The sequence below is a fragment of the Morus notabilis genome, unplaced genomic scaffold (genome assembly GCF_000414095.1).
Source record: "Morus notabilis unplaced genomic scaffold, ASM41409v2 Scaffold39, whole genome shotgun sequence".
In the NCBI taxonomy this organism is placed as follows: Eukaryota; Viridiplantae; Streptophyta; class Magnoliopsida; order Rosales; family Moraceae; genus Morus; species Morus notabilis.
Window position 1 is genome coordinate 397,790 of NW_010366566.1, and position 17,431 is coordinate 415,220.

Sequence of the window (17,431 nt, forward strand, 5' to 3'; positions counted from 1 at the left end):
TCTTCTTGGTTTCAGTAAGTTATGAACAATTGTGTTTTATTCGTCCTTTGTGTTGGACAAAATGGCTTGTTAAGCCATTTTAAAGGTTCATTTTGAGGCCCATATTCGAATGGGGCTCAATATATTTTTGGGACGGGTCTTGATAGATTTATGTTCTCTGTCACAAGGAGATTGAAATCGGATATTTATACGCTCAAAATGGATATCGGGTAAATGAGAAATTTATGCTTTAAGAATGCAACTTGAAATGGTTAAGTTGGTTTGGAAAATTGCAAAATTCCACATTGGCTAGGAATGGAGCCATAGTGATGTTTATAACTGATTGTACTTTGAAGCCTAGGTAAGTATGTATACCAAAGAGGCTCTCTCATGCGAATCACAGTCCCAACGGGTTTGGGGCTCAATGTGTGTGCCCGCGACCTGCGGACACAAAAGCCGGACTAGAAAACTCGCTCTGTGCAAGCTTACTTTTGCAATTTTTATTTTTGATTCAGCCAAGACTTTTCTAGCCGTTTGCCCTAACCTTAATGCTGTGCTTAATGGCTGGAAAATGAGCATAATGGTGATTAAAGGGAGGCTTAATGGTATGCTTAATGGTGGACTTAATGGCCGGTAATGCCATCAGTTTTGTAACCCTTAAGATGTGCGATTAAGTCCCATAATGTCATGTTTTGTAACCCTTATTCCGAGAGCCTATAAAAGCCATGCACCACATGAAGGACATGTACACAAGTCCGAAATCTCTTCTCCTCTCTCTCGGCTTTCTCTTTCCAAGCTCTTTGCGCATCTATTTTTGTAGTTCAGTTTTGGTGATAGAGGGAAGGTCCGAGTTCTAGTTCGCCGGACGGTTCCGATAGTGCTTCGAGCTACCATAGTTGTCGTTGTATCATGAGAGACGGACGTCCAACGTTGCCTCAAGCACTCGCCAGAGGGGACGAATCTGTTTTAACGAAAGCGTGGTTTACGTGCCTCAACATCCTTGTAATTCCATTTCTGAGCTTGGTAGAAAGGTTGATTTAGTGTTTGTAATGATTTCGTTATTTTTGTTTTTCCATAACATATTGTCGTTCTTCTTTGTATTCGTCCATATTATTTTCCTAACACTTTGCTCATAAAATCTTCCAAAATTTCTCCTATAACTATTGTCTAATAACAAGGAAACACGAGCCATAATCTTTCATAAAAATAAAAAATAAAAACAAATAACAAAATGAAGAAGCACGAGCGATAATCCAATTACTTAATTGCTTAATTAGTTTCAGTCATTCTTAAAAAGCATACTTAAGTATGCGGTGGAATAAAAGTGATCTCCGTTACCTCCCATCTTTTCATACTTAAGGGTCAATCCGCAATCCAATTCGTTACTGCGAATTGTAAAAATCTCAATCCATTATCAATCCGTTAGACCCCCCAAACTATTTCAATTCGCAATGAATTCTGCGATTTGAAGATGTTTGGTAGAGGAATTCGTTCCTTGATTCGAATCATGATTCGTGATTCGCTACAATATTTTCTCTCACAAAAAATTCAAATAAATCAAAAATGATTTGAATCACATGGTTTAAATCCTCCAACCAAATGTCCTTTCGTGGATTAGCCTATATTTTACACCTTGACTCTTATAGGCCATTTATTATTATTATTATTTTTTCAATATTATCATAAAATTAAACACAAACATAACATAACATAAAATTTAAATAATATTGAGATTCTATACGTAATTACATGTATACTTAAATTATATGTATTACATAATAGAAAAAAAAAATCTTACATATGTTATTTAAGCATATATAGAAAAATATATATAGTTCAGCAGATTATGCAAATTGAAAAATTTTCAATCTATAACTTCATAACCAATCTCAAAATTCTTTTAATCCAATTTAATCTATGCAATGAACACCCAAAGCACGTTAAAAAACAGAAAGTTATAATATTCATATGCCAAGGAGTAAGGACTAACAAAATGCTAATACATTGATGACCAAATAAAACGTCGTCACTAAGGAACCGAAATTCGAGAAAAGAGCAGAAAGCTTCTCTCCACTCGAACTAGTTTTCCTCACAAGTCACACAACACCTCGATTAACTTCTCCAAATCCCAGAAACAAACATCAAGTTTCTCGTGCTGTTTTGTCCGATCGATGAATACGACGCCGTATATGGACAAACAGATAATGGATCTATCGCAGGGATCATCGTCGCCGCAGATGAAGGACTTCATCGACCTCATGAGCCATCCCCGCGAAGACGAAGATCAGACCGGCCATGGCGGAACCGGCAATGGAATCTCCAAGAAGGAAGAAATCTTCCCCAGCTATGATTTCCAGCCTCTTCGCCCAATCGCCGGTCTCGGAGCCTCTTCTTCGCCGCCTCCGAATTTCGACTCTGCACCGGCTATCGGAGGATCAACTAGGGCTTGGAGCCCCGGCGATTCCAAGCCCAAAACTGGCTCTCCTTTCAGGGTATCTATCACCTTCTCTTTCTCAAACAAATTAGGGTAGATTTAGGATTTTATCATTATCTGAATTTTCAAAGGAGTTCTATGATCGATCGGAATTTTAGGAGGATTTAGGTTTATCTAATGTTTTCAATAAGAAAAATGTAAGAATTGCGAACAATTTGCAGCAGTGGCTGCTGAATTCTGGTGAAGACAGTAATATTTCGTTGTCCTAATATCTTTTTATGGTTTATCTCACTATTAATCGGGTCTTTATTCGAAACCTAGATTATTATCAAGCAATGCAAATTATTAGGGTTTTTGGTCTCTGCATTATCGTTATGTTTATTGGAGTGCTTAACGTCTTTTAATTTGCAATTGCGAAAACCTCGTATTTGCAACTGTGCTATTAGGTCTAATTTTAACAGAGTACACTTTGGTCTAGCAACTTTGGTTTCTTCAGAAATCTGCACGACCTCATATATCAAATCAAGTTCATAATTCTGAGCAAAAAACCACTCGCACACAAAAAAAAAAAAAAGTTTGTTATTTTTTTAAGGGTAATTTTTTCAAGGTTTTTATAGGCAGTATCAACTAGCTAATGAATTGCATACCTTTTGGAGTTTGCTAAAGAACTAGGCTGATAAAAATGGTTATAACGTGATCTTAGTCTTTGTTGATCATTATTTTTTTCCTTTCTCCTTTCACTCTCAATCTCTATTTTCCGTTCGTGTACAAAGAAATTAGGTTGTTTTTATATCTTCGGTTGCCTTGTGGTTTTGTTCCCTTTTGTGGAGGCTTTTTAATCATATGTTCTAGGGAATCATGGGACGAACTAGGGCATTATAGGTTATCTTATGTCTGTGATATGATCTTGGTGCGTTGTTATGAATAATATTCTTCTGATTTTGTTCCCTTTTCTAGAGGCTTTGATCTAATTTCTAAATTTTCAATATATTACAGGTTATCTAAATAATGTCTCATTTTTGGTATAGGGTCTTTATGAACAAATTTGCTTGCTGTTCATTTTCATAGTGATTCTTATTTTGTACAGAATTATAGTTCTCTGGACTCCGTTGAACCAGCGAAGTTCATTCTGGAGAAGGACCAAAGTTCATTTGATTCTTCTACAATCATGGCTGAGATTGATAAGACCATGAAGAAACATGCGGATAATTTGCTACATGTTTTGGATGGCGTTAGTGCTCGACTGACACAACTGGAAAGTAGAACTCGTAATCTGGAGAATTCTGTGGATGATTTGAAGGTATCAGTTGGGAACAATCATGGAAGCACTGATGGGAAGATGAGGCAGTTGGAGAATATTCTAAGAGAGGTATCTTCCCTATCTTCTCTAATTGTAATGTGTTTCGTGTTGGTGTTAGCTTAACGTCTTGGTTGCATTTTGTATTTAGGTCGAGTATATATATATATATATATATATATATTTGTTGTGTTAAAGTTACTCTAGTGGCATAGCAAACTCAGGAGTAAAGAAACATACCATTTCCCGTTAACATTTGCTAATGCTAATGGTGTTTCTGCTTCAATTTCAAATCAAATTGCTTACTAACATTAGATGCATACAAGTCAAACTGGTTTAGGCGTAGTGGATGATTCCATGTTGTCATGGAACGAAATCTCTTTAGTCAAACTGATTACTTGCTTTCACGTGTCAGGGGAACAAAAATTTGAGCATATGGTTTATGTTGCTTCATAATTCGTGGACCATTTTATTGTGCTCTTATATTTTTATTAAAAATCATGCAGGTACAATCTGGGGTCCAGGTTTTGAAGGACAAACAAGAAATAGTTGAGGCCCAGCTACAGCTTGCGAAGGTTCAATTATCTAATGTAGATCAGCATCAAGAAACTCAGAACACAGTGCATGTGGATCCTGTGCAGCCAGCAGCATCTGCTCCTCAACAATCCCAGCAACAGCTTCCTCTCCCTGTTAACATTCCGCCACCACATCCTTCTTTCTCCTCTCCGAATGTTCCTCAACAATCCCAACAACAGCTTCCTCCTCCGGTTAACATTCCACCACCACATCCTTCTTTCTCTTCTCCAAATGCTCCTCCACAACCAGCCCCCCAGCAGAACCTGCCACCACCAGTTCAACTTCCAAACCAATTTCCTCAAAATCAGATCACTTCTGTCCCCCAGCGAGACCCTTACTTCCCGGCACCAGGTCAAACCCAAGAACCACAAAACCAGCAATACCCTGGTCAGCAGCAACTTCCCCCTTCTGCCATACCACAACCTCAACAATACCAACCAACTCCTCAACCACAGTTCTCTCAGCCACCACCCCAACCGCCCCAACAGCACCCATCTCTTGCACCTGTTAATCCTGCTCAACTCCAACCTCCGCTGAGCCACCATTCTGAAGAGCCACCTTACGTTCCTTCTCAGAACTACCCTCCCAACCTTCGCCAACCACCCTCTCAGCCACCAACTGGTCCACCTCCCTCCCAGCAGTTCTATGGGGCCCCACCCTCTCATGGGTACGAGCCACCACCGTCCAGTCGGCCTAGTTCGAGTTTTCCCTCTGGATATGGTCTGACATCTGGGCTTAGTGAACAGTTTCACTATGGTGGATTGCCCTCTCAATATACATCTGGGGTTAAACCTCATTCTCCTACCACAGCTCAAAGTGGTGGAAGTGGTTATCCGCAGATGCCAACTGCTCGGGTACTGCCCCACGCCTTGCCTGCTGCTTCTACGGTTGGCGCTGGTTCAGGTTCTTCCGGGACTGGAAACAGGGTTCCCATTGATGATGTGATTGATAAAGTGACAACTATGGGGTTTCCCAGAGACCATGTGAGGGCAACCGTTAGAAAGCTTACGGAGAACGGCCAGTCAGTTGACCTGAACGTTGTGCTGGATAAGTTGATGAATGAAGGTGAAGGTCAGCTTCCTAGGGGTTGGTTTGGACGGTAATATGTTTGTTACTGTTCAGACTGATGTACAGAAGTTTCACTTATTGCTGGATCATTGATGAGGTCTTTATAGTCTGAAAAAAGGGATGAGGGCTGTGACTCTTTTTGCTCGGCATTTCACTTGTCTTTCCCCCATTTCATTTCTGTTTTCTTGTGGTTAGTTTGAACATGCTCATTCTGGTTGGTCCCTACCCGTTTATATCTCATTTGTGTATACTCCAAATAACTTTTTTTAAGTGGATAATTGAATTCTGTTCGGAGCTCACCATTATAATGCAAATGTTCCTGTAGGAATATGTTGGTATTGCCATGTCTAACTCTCACTGTCGAAATTGAATGTTACTGTATTGTTCATTTCTGACACAATGTTACAGTGAGAATCAAATTTAACAATCAAATATGAAAAATAAGTGCGTTTAGCAATTTGTGTGTGTGGATAATTCCCAAGGTTTCTAGATGTTGAAATAAATTTATTTCTAGATTTATATGTATAATGTACACAAGAGACAGGTGACGGTACTCTTGATATGGTTAGTATCGCTTACTAGTTATTTTAACTTCCATTCTCGATATTTATCCATTGATTTTTAATTTTGGAACGAAAAGATTTATAATTATCCCTTTCTTGATAACACAGAACGAAAAAGAAAAATTTACAAAATCTTCAAAGATGAATAGAGATTCAAAAATCTCAGAAACAACTGCAAACTAAAAAAATTAATAATTCAGGCAAATTTCATTACTTTTTTTATATTTATATTTTTCACAATTAAAAAGGAATATCTTTTCTTTATATAATTAAATAAACAACTAAATTCTCTCCCTTTCCCTCTGTTAGGGTTTCTTCTTTTTTCTTTTTGGTGTATGTATGCCATCTCAACAAGGGAGTTTGAAGGGTTGGAGTCTGGTGTTGCCTCTAAGTTGGTCTCTAGACTTCCGGCCCCATATGGGGGTGTCTGAGCAACGTGACGGGGGTTATTTTGGGAATTGTTTTATGTGCTCACGTTTTGGGAAGGAGCAGTTCCGACGCGTGCTTGTCTATTAGTTATGGCTGCATTAGAGAGCCAGCATCCCTAAAGCCCAAGTGGCTTTGTTGTTTGTCAGGCGGAGATGGTGGAGAGGCTGCGTGTCGGTGCTCAGAGTTATTTTCTCTTTGAGGACTTTGGTCTTTGTCGGGCGGTGGATCCATGAAGGCGGCATCCTCCCTAGTCAATAGAGGTAGGTGGCGACTTGTGGTTCTTTGCGTCAGAGGCCCGCTTTCTTTTGGGACCTCCTTTGCTTCGCTAGCAATGTTGCGGCTTCCTTGCTCATTCTCAGCAGTGGTCGGCTTGTCACCATAGTTTTCGTCATTGTCAAATTAAAAAGGTGATATTTTAAGTTACCCGGTTGTTTTAAGTTCTATGTTTGTCAAATTAAAAAGGTGATATTTTCATCATTTAGGTTTAGTGTGTTTTCGTTATTTTACTGCTTTCCGTTGTAATAATGGAGGTAGTCTCCCCACTTCCCGGCCTTTGTTTTGTTCTCTAATATGGAGTCTATGTAGTGGCCTTTGTGCTATATTGTTGTGGCTCTCAAATGATCAAAAGTTTATATCGATTGTAGGGTTTTAGTAAAAAAGAGTATTATTGAGCTTGTTCTTAGTGTGCTGAGATACTTCTCGTTTTTGGGCCTCTAGCATACATTTTACCTATTGAACGTAATTAAGTTGTACTAGTGGAACCGGTTTCAGTTGAAGGTTATATATTATATTAAAATAGTAAAAAATAGGCCAATATGAAAAGCTTAAGAAAGTATATAGGCCAATTTTTAGTTATAAAAATTAATAGGCCATAACTTGTCAAGTTATGGTTCATAACCAGATAAGTTATGGACAAACTTGTCAAGTTATGGTTCATAGCCAGACAAGTTATTGACAAAAACCGTGAATTATGGACAATAACTTGTCAAGTTATGGTTCATAACCAGACAAATTATGAACAAAAACAGTAATTTAACCTGTTTATTAACTTATGTAAACTATTGACCTATTAATTTTAATTCATCTCAAGTTTTAGCCTATTTTTCTCTTTCTCCCTATATTATACTACAAAGTCATTCACATTGTACTCATTTAATTAGTATAAATGAAGTTTTCCTTTCAATAAATAAATAAATAAATAAACAATTAACTCATACGAGCAAAGAAATACCAGACATTTATCAAAATAGTAAGATTTATTTTTATTTCACAATTTATCGACCAAATCTATTTCGATCTTTAAATTTTAAAACATTATAAAATGAGTCCATTCCAATTTATTTCAAATTAGAGAATTAGTCATTTTTCTGTATTATTATTAAAATCTCAAAGGAAAAGACAATTTTTTTTTTTTCTTAGCAACTGTGACCTAACATATTAATTCACAAAAGTTTTTGAAGGAAAATGCTTGATAATAATCAAAGGCTAACCAAATCGGCAATAACAACATCTGTTACAAAACGAGAAATCATCCAAGAGCTCACAATAGTCTGATTACATTGAGCACCATGAGAGGCTAGAACATGAGCGACAATTTTACCACTACTACCAACGTGACTGCACTCCAAATCACTCCAAATCAACATGACTGCAATATTAGCATTAATTTGAGACAATTCTATAAATTGGGGACTCGTTTTGAGATGTTTCAAGAGTCTTTTCATTTGCCCTCAAACTAAAAAAAAAAAATTGAACTTAAGTTACAAAAGACTTGTTCATTTACACCAAAATTTTAAAAAAAATTAAACTCAAGTTACAACTTTATTCAAGTTCATGTTCTTTTGTAAAATTTGAGTTTAAACTTGAATTTTAACTTGAGTTTGGGGTTAAAATCTGAGTTCAAGTTTCTCCTTCAACTCAAGTTCCTAAACTCAAACTCAAGTTAATGAATACTATTTTTTTTCTATTCTTAAAATGCTATCTTTTTCGTTTTAATTTCGATTGAAATGATTCTTTTTTTATGCGTTTACAACGAAAAGACGAATAAAACCCCACCCATATACCCTATTAAAATTTTTCATAATTATTGAGTTTTTATTAAAATACTATCTAAATACAACTAAGTTTTGATCCACCCAAACACAAACTCAAAAAGATTCTCATCTCAAACCATAATTTAAATGTACACAACCAAACTGTCACGCCCCCCCAAACGGGGTGGGTGACGTAGAGCTCGATTAGGGATTAATAAAGCATATTCCCAACCGGGCCCCACACTTAACTGCATTAAAATATAAATAAATTACAGAATTCCGGAGCCTCTGACACACAGGGCTTCACCCTACAGGACATACAGTATCGTACATACATGCTCATGTAAATAATCATTACAACAGATATCAACCTGGGTCTAGTTCATCCAAATATTACATAAGTTTACAGAATTTCTCAAATTCCTTACATTTGTCCAAGAGGATGTCCACGATCCTCACTTGATTCCAATAGCAGCACAACTTAGCTGCTCCGTAGCAATTATCCAGCTACAGTGCCCCGCTCCTATAGTCTCCTGGGAGGGGTTTAATACATTTGAAACATAAAACGTGAGCGAAAGGCCTAATAGGATATTATTTACAGAGACGTAAAGTAAATAAATAGATAAAGTGCAAGTAAATAAATAAATGGGTACGTAAATAAGTAGACATTCAGTTCCAACAGATAGCCGGAACCTCACATCCTTTTTCTCAAAGGAAATAAATGTAAAATCTCCATATTACAGGCTTCAGCAAGTAATTAGTACAAATTACTCACCTAACCAAGTGCCTCACCTACCCAGACCGAGTTTCGGGTTCTGCCCCCGAGGATACACTCTCCGCATCCTATCTAGGCTTACAGCAATAGACTCTATTACCAGTTCACAAGATCTCTTTATTAAGAAATCATTCATTAACATTTTGAAATCGTTAATACGACCCCACGAACTACTCAAGCCGCGGGCCCCATGACTGGACAAGCCATGAGGTTCCATGACTAAACAAGCCATGGTTTTCAAAACGTTTTCTTTCACAAACCAATCCCTTTCTTTAAAACATTTTCAAGGCCAAAATCCTTTTTCAAAATAGGCTCACAAGGAAAAGGGATAGAAATCCTACCTCACACTATCAAACCTGGGACTAGCGTTGCCTTTTCCGGCTTCCGCTTCCTCAAGCCCCTTCAGTCTGAATCCTCAGCGATCACTGATGCAAGACAACACTTTAGGATTAATTCTCATTCCTAAGGCAATCCAAATCTAAATTTCCAACCAAGATTTCCTATTAGTGTGCCCTAATCCATTTTCATGTTTCAAAATATCATTCCAAGGGTTTTCAATCTCAAATCAAGGATTAACAATGCTAATTCATTTATCTCAAGTCTCCAAATGAAGCTAATTTGGGTTCTCCCAAAAAACAATGGTCAAAACAACAATTTCAGGCCAAACAGGGTCAAACCCCGTGTCAACCGGTCGACCGGTGACAGAGCAGTGCAACACTACCGGTCGACCAGACCGGTCAGCCTGCAATCTGGTATGACCGATTTCCATGTGATCCGGTCGACCGCACAGGTCGACCGGTGGAATCAGCTGCGCGAGAGAAGCTCACGGAAATCAGTCCAAAACCTACAAATCCAGTCCCAAATCGAGATATTTCAAAAGAAAACCACTAGATCTGGGTTCTAGGTCCTAAAACAAGTCCAAAGAACCCAATATCTCCAATTTCTACTCTAGTTTTACTCAAAAACCATCAAAATCCGGTTTGAACTAAAAATAAGTTTTGAAATTTAAAAACTTGAGATTCAAGAGAGGTTCTTTCAGTAATCTTACCTCGAATCCTTCTCTTGGCGTTGAAAACTTCTTTAAATCCTTTCTCGGTTCAAGATCCGTTTGATTTGGGACAAAAATGAGAGTGAGAGAGAAAGAGAGAGAGCACAGCAGTGAGAGTGAAGAAAGAGAGAGAGAGTGCACGGGAAAGGAAAGAGAAAGAAAGAAAAGAAAAGGAAAAAGAAAAAGAAAAGGACATGTGTACAATATTTTAAAAGAGCAGTCCAGAAATGCGCCCATACACACTTCTGGGTTAAAATAAATTACTGAGAATAATTTAAATACCTTGGCACTATTTAAACTCACACGTGGCAGAAACATTTATTAATTAATTCTCAATTAATAATTCAGATTAGGCACACTAATAATCTCAATTACCTTAATTAATCTCAATTAATTCTTCAGGGTGTTACACAAACACAAATTCAAGTTACGACTTCAATTCAAGTTACGTCTCAAATTCAACTCAAGATCTATACTCAAATCACCATAACTCAAAAATGCAACTGAACAAGCCTAACTCTATTCAAGTTCACGTTCATTTGTAAAATCTGAGTTCAAGTTCTCCCTTCAACTCAAGTTCCTAAACTCAAACTCAAGTTAATGAACAATATTTTTTCTATTCTTAAAAACGTTATAACTTTTTCGTTTTAATTTCAATTGAGATGATTTTTTTATGCATTCACAACGAAGAGACGAATAAAACCCCACTTATATATCCTATTAAAATTTGTTTATCACCATTTAGTTTTTATTAAAATACTATATAAATATAAATTTAAGTTTTGATCAACCCAAATACAAACTTAAATAGATTCTCAATTCAAACTATAACTCAAAATGTGCACATCCAAACACAAACTCAAATTAGAATTCCAACTCAAACCATATTCAAATACACCATAAGTCAAATTAAGATCTGAATTCAAGTCACTCTAACTTAAAAAATGTAAACGAACAAGCCCTAAGAATCGAAATTGTATATGACCTATTATAGTTTAGGGATTGAAAATGACTAAATTAACCCTTCCAAAAAAGGAAAAAAAAAAAGAAAGAAGAATACTCTGATGAAGTAGAAAATAAAAGTAAATATAAAAGGACGACCAATAATTTTGTAGAAGTTCGTGGGAGAAAAATGCAATTTCCAAATCTAATTTTTCGTCTCTCTCTCCTCTCTCTCTCCCAAAATCCTGTATGCTCCCCGTAAAGCTTCAAACCCCCAAACAAGTCACAGTCACAAAACCTCTCTCTCTCTCATGTTTTTTGCTCCTAGATATCTCTCTCCGACGACAAGCTCTCAATTAAAGCTCCGTCGATCATTTCTTTATTACGATCCTGCCCCTTCAGTTTCGTTACTGGTATTCGTCCCTCTCGTCGCTGCCTTCTGACATAAGAAGTTTTTTATTTCAATCTCCACTTATTCCAAGCTCTTCGCGGCATTGGCTGCTGAATTCTGGTAAAATCCGTAAGAATTCGTTACCCTATTTATCAATTTTCGCACTATTAATCGACTATTTATTCTTAACCTAGATTATCGTCGACAAATGCAAATTATTAGGGTTTTTTGTCTCTGCAATATCGTTAAGTTTATCGATTGCTTCGCGTCTTCCAATTCTGAATTGCGAAAACCTCTGTTTCGGGAGCTTTTATTTTATTGTTATTTTTTTTTTGTATATATGTTTATGTTGCTGGGTTTACTTGTTGATTAGCGTTTTTCATGATTTGTTGACATTTTTTATGCAATATTTATTGATAATTTTGTTCATAATCTGGTTTAAATAGCGGCTACGGGACAGATATATGTACAGTTTTGATATTGGGTCTAGTTTCATGTAGCTTTTGTTTCTTCAAATTTGCAAGACCATATATGTCAGAATCATTTTTCGAGGTTTTTGTATGTACTAGCATATGAATTGCACAGCTTTGAGTCTGGTAAAGAATTAGGTTTGACAGAAAATGGTTATAACGCGATTATAGTCTCTGTTGATCATTATTTTTTACCTTTCTCTGTACTTTGTTTTCTGTTAGTGGTAATTGATCCACTTTTAAGATCATGCGTATTTTGGAAGCAATAAGCTTAGGATACTGCTAATTTGATTTTGTAAGTTTAAATTTTCATTATTAAAACCTTATTGTAACTTGCACTAATTATTCTTCTGATACTAGGTTCCTTTGTTGTAACTGCTTTAGAGATTCAAGTAGTTTGTTTCTCAAGTTGGGGTTGGAACACTTGGATGCCATAAAACAACATTGGAAATGGAGTTAAAAATTTCTTCTCCGAAACTAGGGAATCTTTCTTCTTCTGATTGTAATAGTGACCCAGAGGAGAAAGAAGTTAGTGATGATGATGACGACGATCGGAATCACAAGCATCGTAGGCGGGACACTCGTTCTCAATCTTTGGAGAGAGATACACTTGATCAAGTTTTTACGAGGCCGTTTAGAAAGCGGAACAAACCTTTCCCAAATGGGAACCATTTCAGGGAGAACGACTCTCAAGCAAGTGCTCCTTGGAAAAATTATAACTCCAACCATTTTGAGTCTGGAAAGTTCGATAAGAGACGCCCTGGCCATGCATCAACAATTCGATCACCATTGGATATAAATCAAAGAATCAGGCCAAATCACACATTTTCTGGTGACCCTATCCCTTCTAGGGGAAGAGGAAGGGACCTTGGGTCATGGAACCAACGTGATTCTAGATTCAGCTCTGATATTGCTTCACAAGTGGTTCAGGGCTCCATTCCTCCAAGTTTATTTGCTGGAAGAGGGTTGCTAAATATTTCAAATGCACAGAATGCGTCTTGGAATGCATTTGGCTTAACTCCTGGATTACCAAATGGGGGCCTTGATGCAATTCATTCCATTGGTTTGCCAGGAACTCTCAGACCGCCAATTCCTTCTTCATTGAATATAGGCATTCCTCGCCAACGTTGTAGAGATTTTGAGGAGCGTGGTTTTTGTCTAAGAGGGGACATATGCCCAATGGAGCATGGTGTCAATCGAATAGTTATCGAGGATGTTCAGGTATGTGTACTGCAAACATAGTTCCTTTTAATAATATACCAGTGGCTTTTTCGAAGTTGGTGTATTGTTTTCTGAACGTATAAGTAAAACTGTATGGTAAGGCATATTTATGTATCTATACTAGGACTGGACTTTAATACCATAACTAAATAATCACTAGACATGATATTCGTATGTTCTGACCTTAGAATATCACTGAGATCTGCTGTATGCTTCCTAGCCTTTGCTGGTTCCTTATTACTGTGAAATGGTTCATAGGAGGTTAATACATTTTTGCTTCACTAATGTAATATGTTTGAATTGTCTGATTGCAACATGCTAATTTTATTTCATTATCACCAAGTCATGATTTTTATTATCATGCATGATTTTATTATCAGGCTGCCAATCCTTGGCTAGATGCTTTTTCCGTTATCTTCTTGGATATTTGTTTAACTTGTAAAGAGCAATTTGTTTTCTTTGCAATGTACAGAGTCTTTCACAGTTCAACCTTCCCGTTTCACTTCCAAGTGCACATCTACTTGGAACAACCAGTGGACCTGGGCCTGGATCTCTAGCAGCGATAAGTTCTTCTTCAACAACATCACTGAATAATAAAGGATTACATAGCAAAACTAGTAAGCCTGGTTTTGCTGATGATGGTTTGGGTTTGAATGGTTCATATTCTGGTTCTGGTTGTGTGACTGGAGCTGATTTATATGATCCTGATCAACCCCTGTGGAATAACAATTGTCCTGAAACATCAAATGCACTTCTAGCTTTAAATCCATCCAAGATAGATGAAACTGAATCTTTGATGAATGGTGATCCTTCTGATAATTTCCAATTAAGAAGCTCTGGAAATGCTGTTGGTTCACACAGTACATCAGTTTGGGGTCGAATTGGCAGTTCAAAAAGTAGATTAGATGTAAAGGAGAAAAGTGATGCTGCAATAAGTTCCTCGGATTATATTGAGAATGACAGCAAGGAAGATAAAGTGGCATCAGCAGGGATTCCAATTTCATCTCGGCAAGGAAAGCAGATCGTTGCTGAGGATGCTGGTCCAAAACCTTTGGATTCATCTGAAAAGACACAGGTTGACACCATGCGTAACAATCGGAAACCATCTCAAAAAGCATTGCGTACTCTGTTTGTAAATGGGATTCCTCTGAAAAGCAATAAAAGGGAGGCTCTTCTTTCCCATTTTCAAAAGTTTGGAGAGGTTATTGACATTTACATACCAATGAATACTGAGCGAGCTTTTGTCCAGTTTTCGAAGAGGGAAGAGGCTGAGGCAGCTTTAAAGGCTCCTGATGCTGTGATGGGAAATCGCTTTATCAGGCTATATTGGGCCAATCGCGATAGCATTCCTGATGATAATGTGAGTAGTAGCGGTAGTGTCTGTGCAACTCCCCATGGCCCGGTATCTGTTTCAGTTCCAACCAATTCATCTCTTGCAAACAGTAGCAAAGATAATCTCCAAGCTGCTGCACCAAAGAGTAGTACTGTTCATACCCATGTTGCTTCTTTACCTGACAAACCTAGCCCTGTTGTTACAAATGGTTCCAAGGTTCCACCTTTGCAGAAGAAACTAGGCAGCTTAGAGCAGTTGAAGGAAGAACTCCGCAAAAAGCAGGAAATGTTGGAGCAGAAGCGGAATGATTTCCGGCGCAAGTTGGACAAACTAGAGAAACAAGTAAGATCTACTGTTCTCTCATTGTTCTTTCGTCTCTTGCTTCATAGTGAAATATTATTTGATACTTCCATACTTAATGCAAGTTCCAAGATTGCATGGTCTATGTTTCAGTTTTCTTTATGTTGCAATAAATCTATCATAAATGTGTTGCTTTTCATAGAGAAGATTAGCATGGCCCCTGCGCAAGGATGACACGCACAAATCGAGAAATGTGTTGCTTTTCATTGTATCGGATATTATGTTGCAATAGATGTACCAATAAATGTGTTTACTTATAAAGTTTAGAGATTAATATTTGTACTTATCAGTTGATAAGTATTTACTTCCTCATAAGAAGTCTTTACAAATATTACACGTTTTGAGTCTCAACTTTTGATATTTTTCAGGCAACAGGAATTAAGGGTGACTCAGACACGGAGCAAGTTGCTAAGAGACCTAAAGTGGGGATAGCAGTTGATGTTGCTAAAGCTTCTACTCCGAGGTCTTCTGATTCAGGTCCTATTGCAATATCACCACATGCTGATACAATGACAGATAAGAACAAATCGGGAGATAAAATTGTCTCCCATAGTCCCAAAACAAATACAACTGTCGGTCTGTCGGAATCTATGACCTCAAAGCAGCACCCAGTTCGTCCATTTGTAGCGGTGGGGTCTCCTTTTCTGGTGAACAGATACAAATTAGACAATCGTCCTACAGCATTTAGAATCCTCCCACCTTTACCGGCTGGATTTACAAATGTAAGCTTCTTCTCTCCTTCTCCCTCTATGGCTCTGTATACACATTCAAGTTTATGTGGCCTTCATAGCTTATTGTTTTAGTTGCATCCTTACATTCTTGGTTTGTCATGTTACTCTTATTTATAAAACAATGGGAGGTGAAGTGATTTTCTTCATGCCTTTTAGGTTGCTGTGGTGAGGGAACACTTCTTACAGTACGGTGACATTTCGAATGTGGAGCTAGAAGATGTGGAAGGCTATGATGGTAGTAGCGAGTCAGAGGTATCAAAAGATTGCTCGGCTCATGTAAATTTTGTGACACGCCGTTCCGCTGAGAGGGCATTTATTAATGGGAAATGCTGGCAAGGCCATAATTTGAAATTTATGTGGTTGACACCAAGTACTCCTAGCAATGACCCAAGTGGCACAGAAAATTCTCCATCCACTTCAAAGGGGTCATCAGATGCTGATGTTAAGCGTGGTGAAAAACCGGCATCCATTGTTTCCCAGGAAGTCGCTTCATCAGAGAGTGGGGAAGCTGAAAATGAAGAAAAAGGAATTGGTGAGGACATGGAACCAGGTGAAGATTCCCAGCAGAGTCCGAGCCCAACATCGGGGAACGAAGAGTCAACCAGAGACGATAAGTTTTGAGGATGGACTAATAATAATGAGCTTGTACAGTCAGGTAAAATGGTAAATCGTAGAGAACTCTAATCTTCTGAATCCCTCTTATTGCTGAAATTTTATCTTCCAAGATTTGTTATTTGTATGCTTGGACATGTCTAAAGGGAAATTTCCTGATTTTTGACTACCCACCTAAGGATACTTGGTCGGTATAGTTAAGTGATCAATTTCATCTGTTTGGATGTGTCTAGGACTAAAAAGTCAGTTGAATTTTCTGTTGAAATCAATTAAATGATCACATAAAATATATATGGGATCTGATTCCCATTCTGTTTGTTCTTACAAGAAAGCATGTGTTGATCCAACTAATTTTTTCGCATCATTTTCCTCGTTGCAAAGTTCAATCTATATTCCACGTTGGTACTACTAATAAATAAAAGAGATATTTTTAAGTACGCTAACATATCGGTAGATTAAGTTTTTTGTCCGTCATATATGACATAAAATCACGTAAAAATTAAAAAGTACGCAGATTTAATAATAAAAAAAACGTGATTATCAATATGCCAGGCGTATTAGAGAATTTTTTTAAATAAAATAAAGAAAAAAAATCCAGAAAGGACCACCTACGGTTTCTGTTCTTGGCAACCAACATAGATTACCATGCTAATATGCTCAGACAGTGACCTGAAATCCTCGGTTCATCCGAAACATGACTCGCCTTGTGTGGCATCATTCAGCTTAAATTATTGATTAATTTTCAGTGGCAAAAGAAAAAAGATTAATTTTGCAAAGAAAAAAAGAAAAGAAAAGAAAAGAAAAGGAAAAAAAAAAAGAAAAGAAAAGAAAAGAAAAGGAAAAAAAAAAGGAAAAGAAAAGGAGAGATAGAACTAAGCGTAGACGATGCTTAACAAAAGCCATGAGAAAAAGCAAGTGAAATTGGATGAATCTCACTCAAACAAGCCCCTATACAAATATAAGGAGAGTCATCATTGTTGGTTTCCATACAACACTCTTGGGGATGATTGATTAAAAATTCCCAATTACCCATAAATACAATTCAGCGGTAAATTTACATCTGATTCCAAATTTACGAAATCAAGAAAAATAAAGTAATAATAACGGTTCTACTAAAAAAGAAGTAATAAAAACGGTTATAACGTTATCATTTTTCATTGGTAAATAAA

At 37.3% G+C, this 17,431-nt stretch overlaps 2 protein-coding genes and 1 pseudogene across 4 annotated transcripts; all 3 read left to right on the plus strand.

Moving 5' to 3' along the window:
- Positions 1-1,967: 1,967 nt before the first annotated feature.
- LOC21403440 (transcriptional regulator DEF1) lies at positions 1,968-5,701 on the plus strand. The gene is made up of 3 exons (XM_010110509.2): positions 1,968-2,471; positions 3,501-3,782; positions 4,217-5,701. Exons 1-3 carry the CDS (start codon positions 2,151-2,153, stop codon positions 5,387-5,389), a joined length of 1,776 nt encoding a protein of 591 aa, XP_010108811.1. The 5' UTR covers positions 1,968-2,150; the 3' UTR covers positions 5,390-5,701.
- Positions 5,702-11,337: 5,636 nt separating this feature from the next.
- On the plus strand, positions 11,338-16,589 carry LOC21403442 (zinc finger CCCH domain-containing protein 41). Of its 3 annotated transcripts, none has more exons than XM_024173744.1 (5): positions 11,338-11,664; positions 12,366-13,226; positions 13,699-14,901; positions 15,288-15,641; positions 15,807-16,589. In XM_024173744.1, the coding sequence occupies exons 2-5, from the start codon at positions 12,456-12,458 to the stop codon at positions 16,269-16,271; spliced, it is 2,793 nt and encodes a 930-aa protein (XP_024029512.1). In that variant the 5' UTR covers positions 11,338-11,664; positions 12,366-12,455; the 3' UTR covers positions 16,272-16,589. The 3 variants fall into 3 exon arrangements, with proteins under 3 accessions (XP_024029512.1, XP_024029513.1, XP_010108813.1); XM_024173745.1 differs by having other exon boundaries at positions 11,338-11,655; XM_010110511.2 differs by having other exon boundaries at positions 11,338-11,655; positions 12,390-13,226.
- On the plus strand, positions 15,017-15,125 carry LOC112093997 (annotated as a pseudogene).
- Positions 16,590-17,431: the final 842 nt, after the last annotated feature.

Bases quoted from the DNA above. Each gene is read 5' to 3' on its own strand.
- LOC21403440 (XM_010110509.2), top strand. From the start codon at position 2,151: ATGAATACGACGCCGTATATGGACAAACAGATAATGGATCTATCGCAG. The intron at 2,472-3,500 runs GTATCTATCACC...TATTTTGTACAG, and splicing joins AAACTGGCTCTCCTTTCAGG to AATTATAGTTCTCTGGACTC. The intron at 3,783-4,216 runs GTATCTTCCCTA...AAAATCATGCAG, and splicing joins TGGAGAATATTCTAAGAGAG to GTACAATCTGGGGTCCAGGT.
- LOC21403442 (XM_024173744.1), top strand. From the start codon at position 12,456: ATGGAGTTAAAAATTTCTTCTCCGAAACTAGGGAATCTTTCTTCTTCT. The intron at 14,902-15,287 runs GTAAGATCTACT...GATATTTTTCAG, and splicing joins TGGACAAACTAGAGAAACAA to GCAACAGGAATTAAGGGTGA. The intron at 15,642-15,806 runs GTAAGCTTCTTC...CATGCCTTTTAG, and splicing joins TACCGGCTGGATTTACAAAT to GTTGCTGTGGTGAGGGAACA.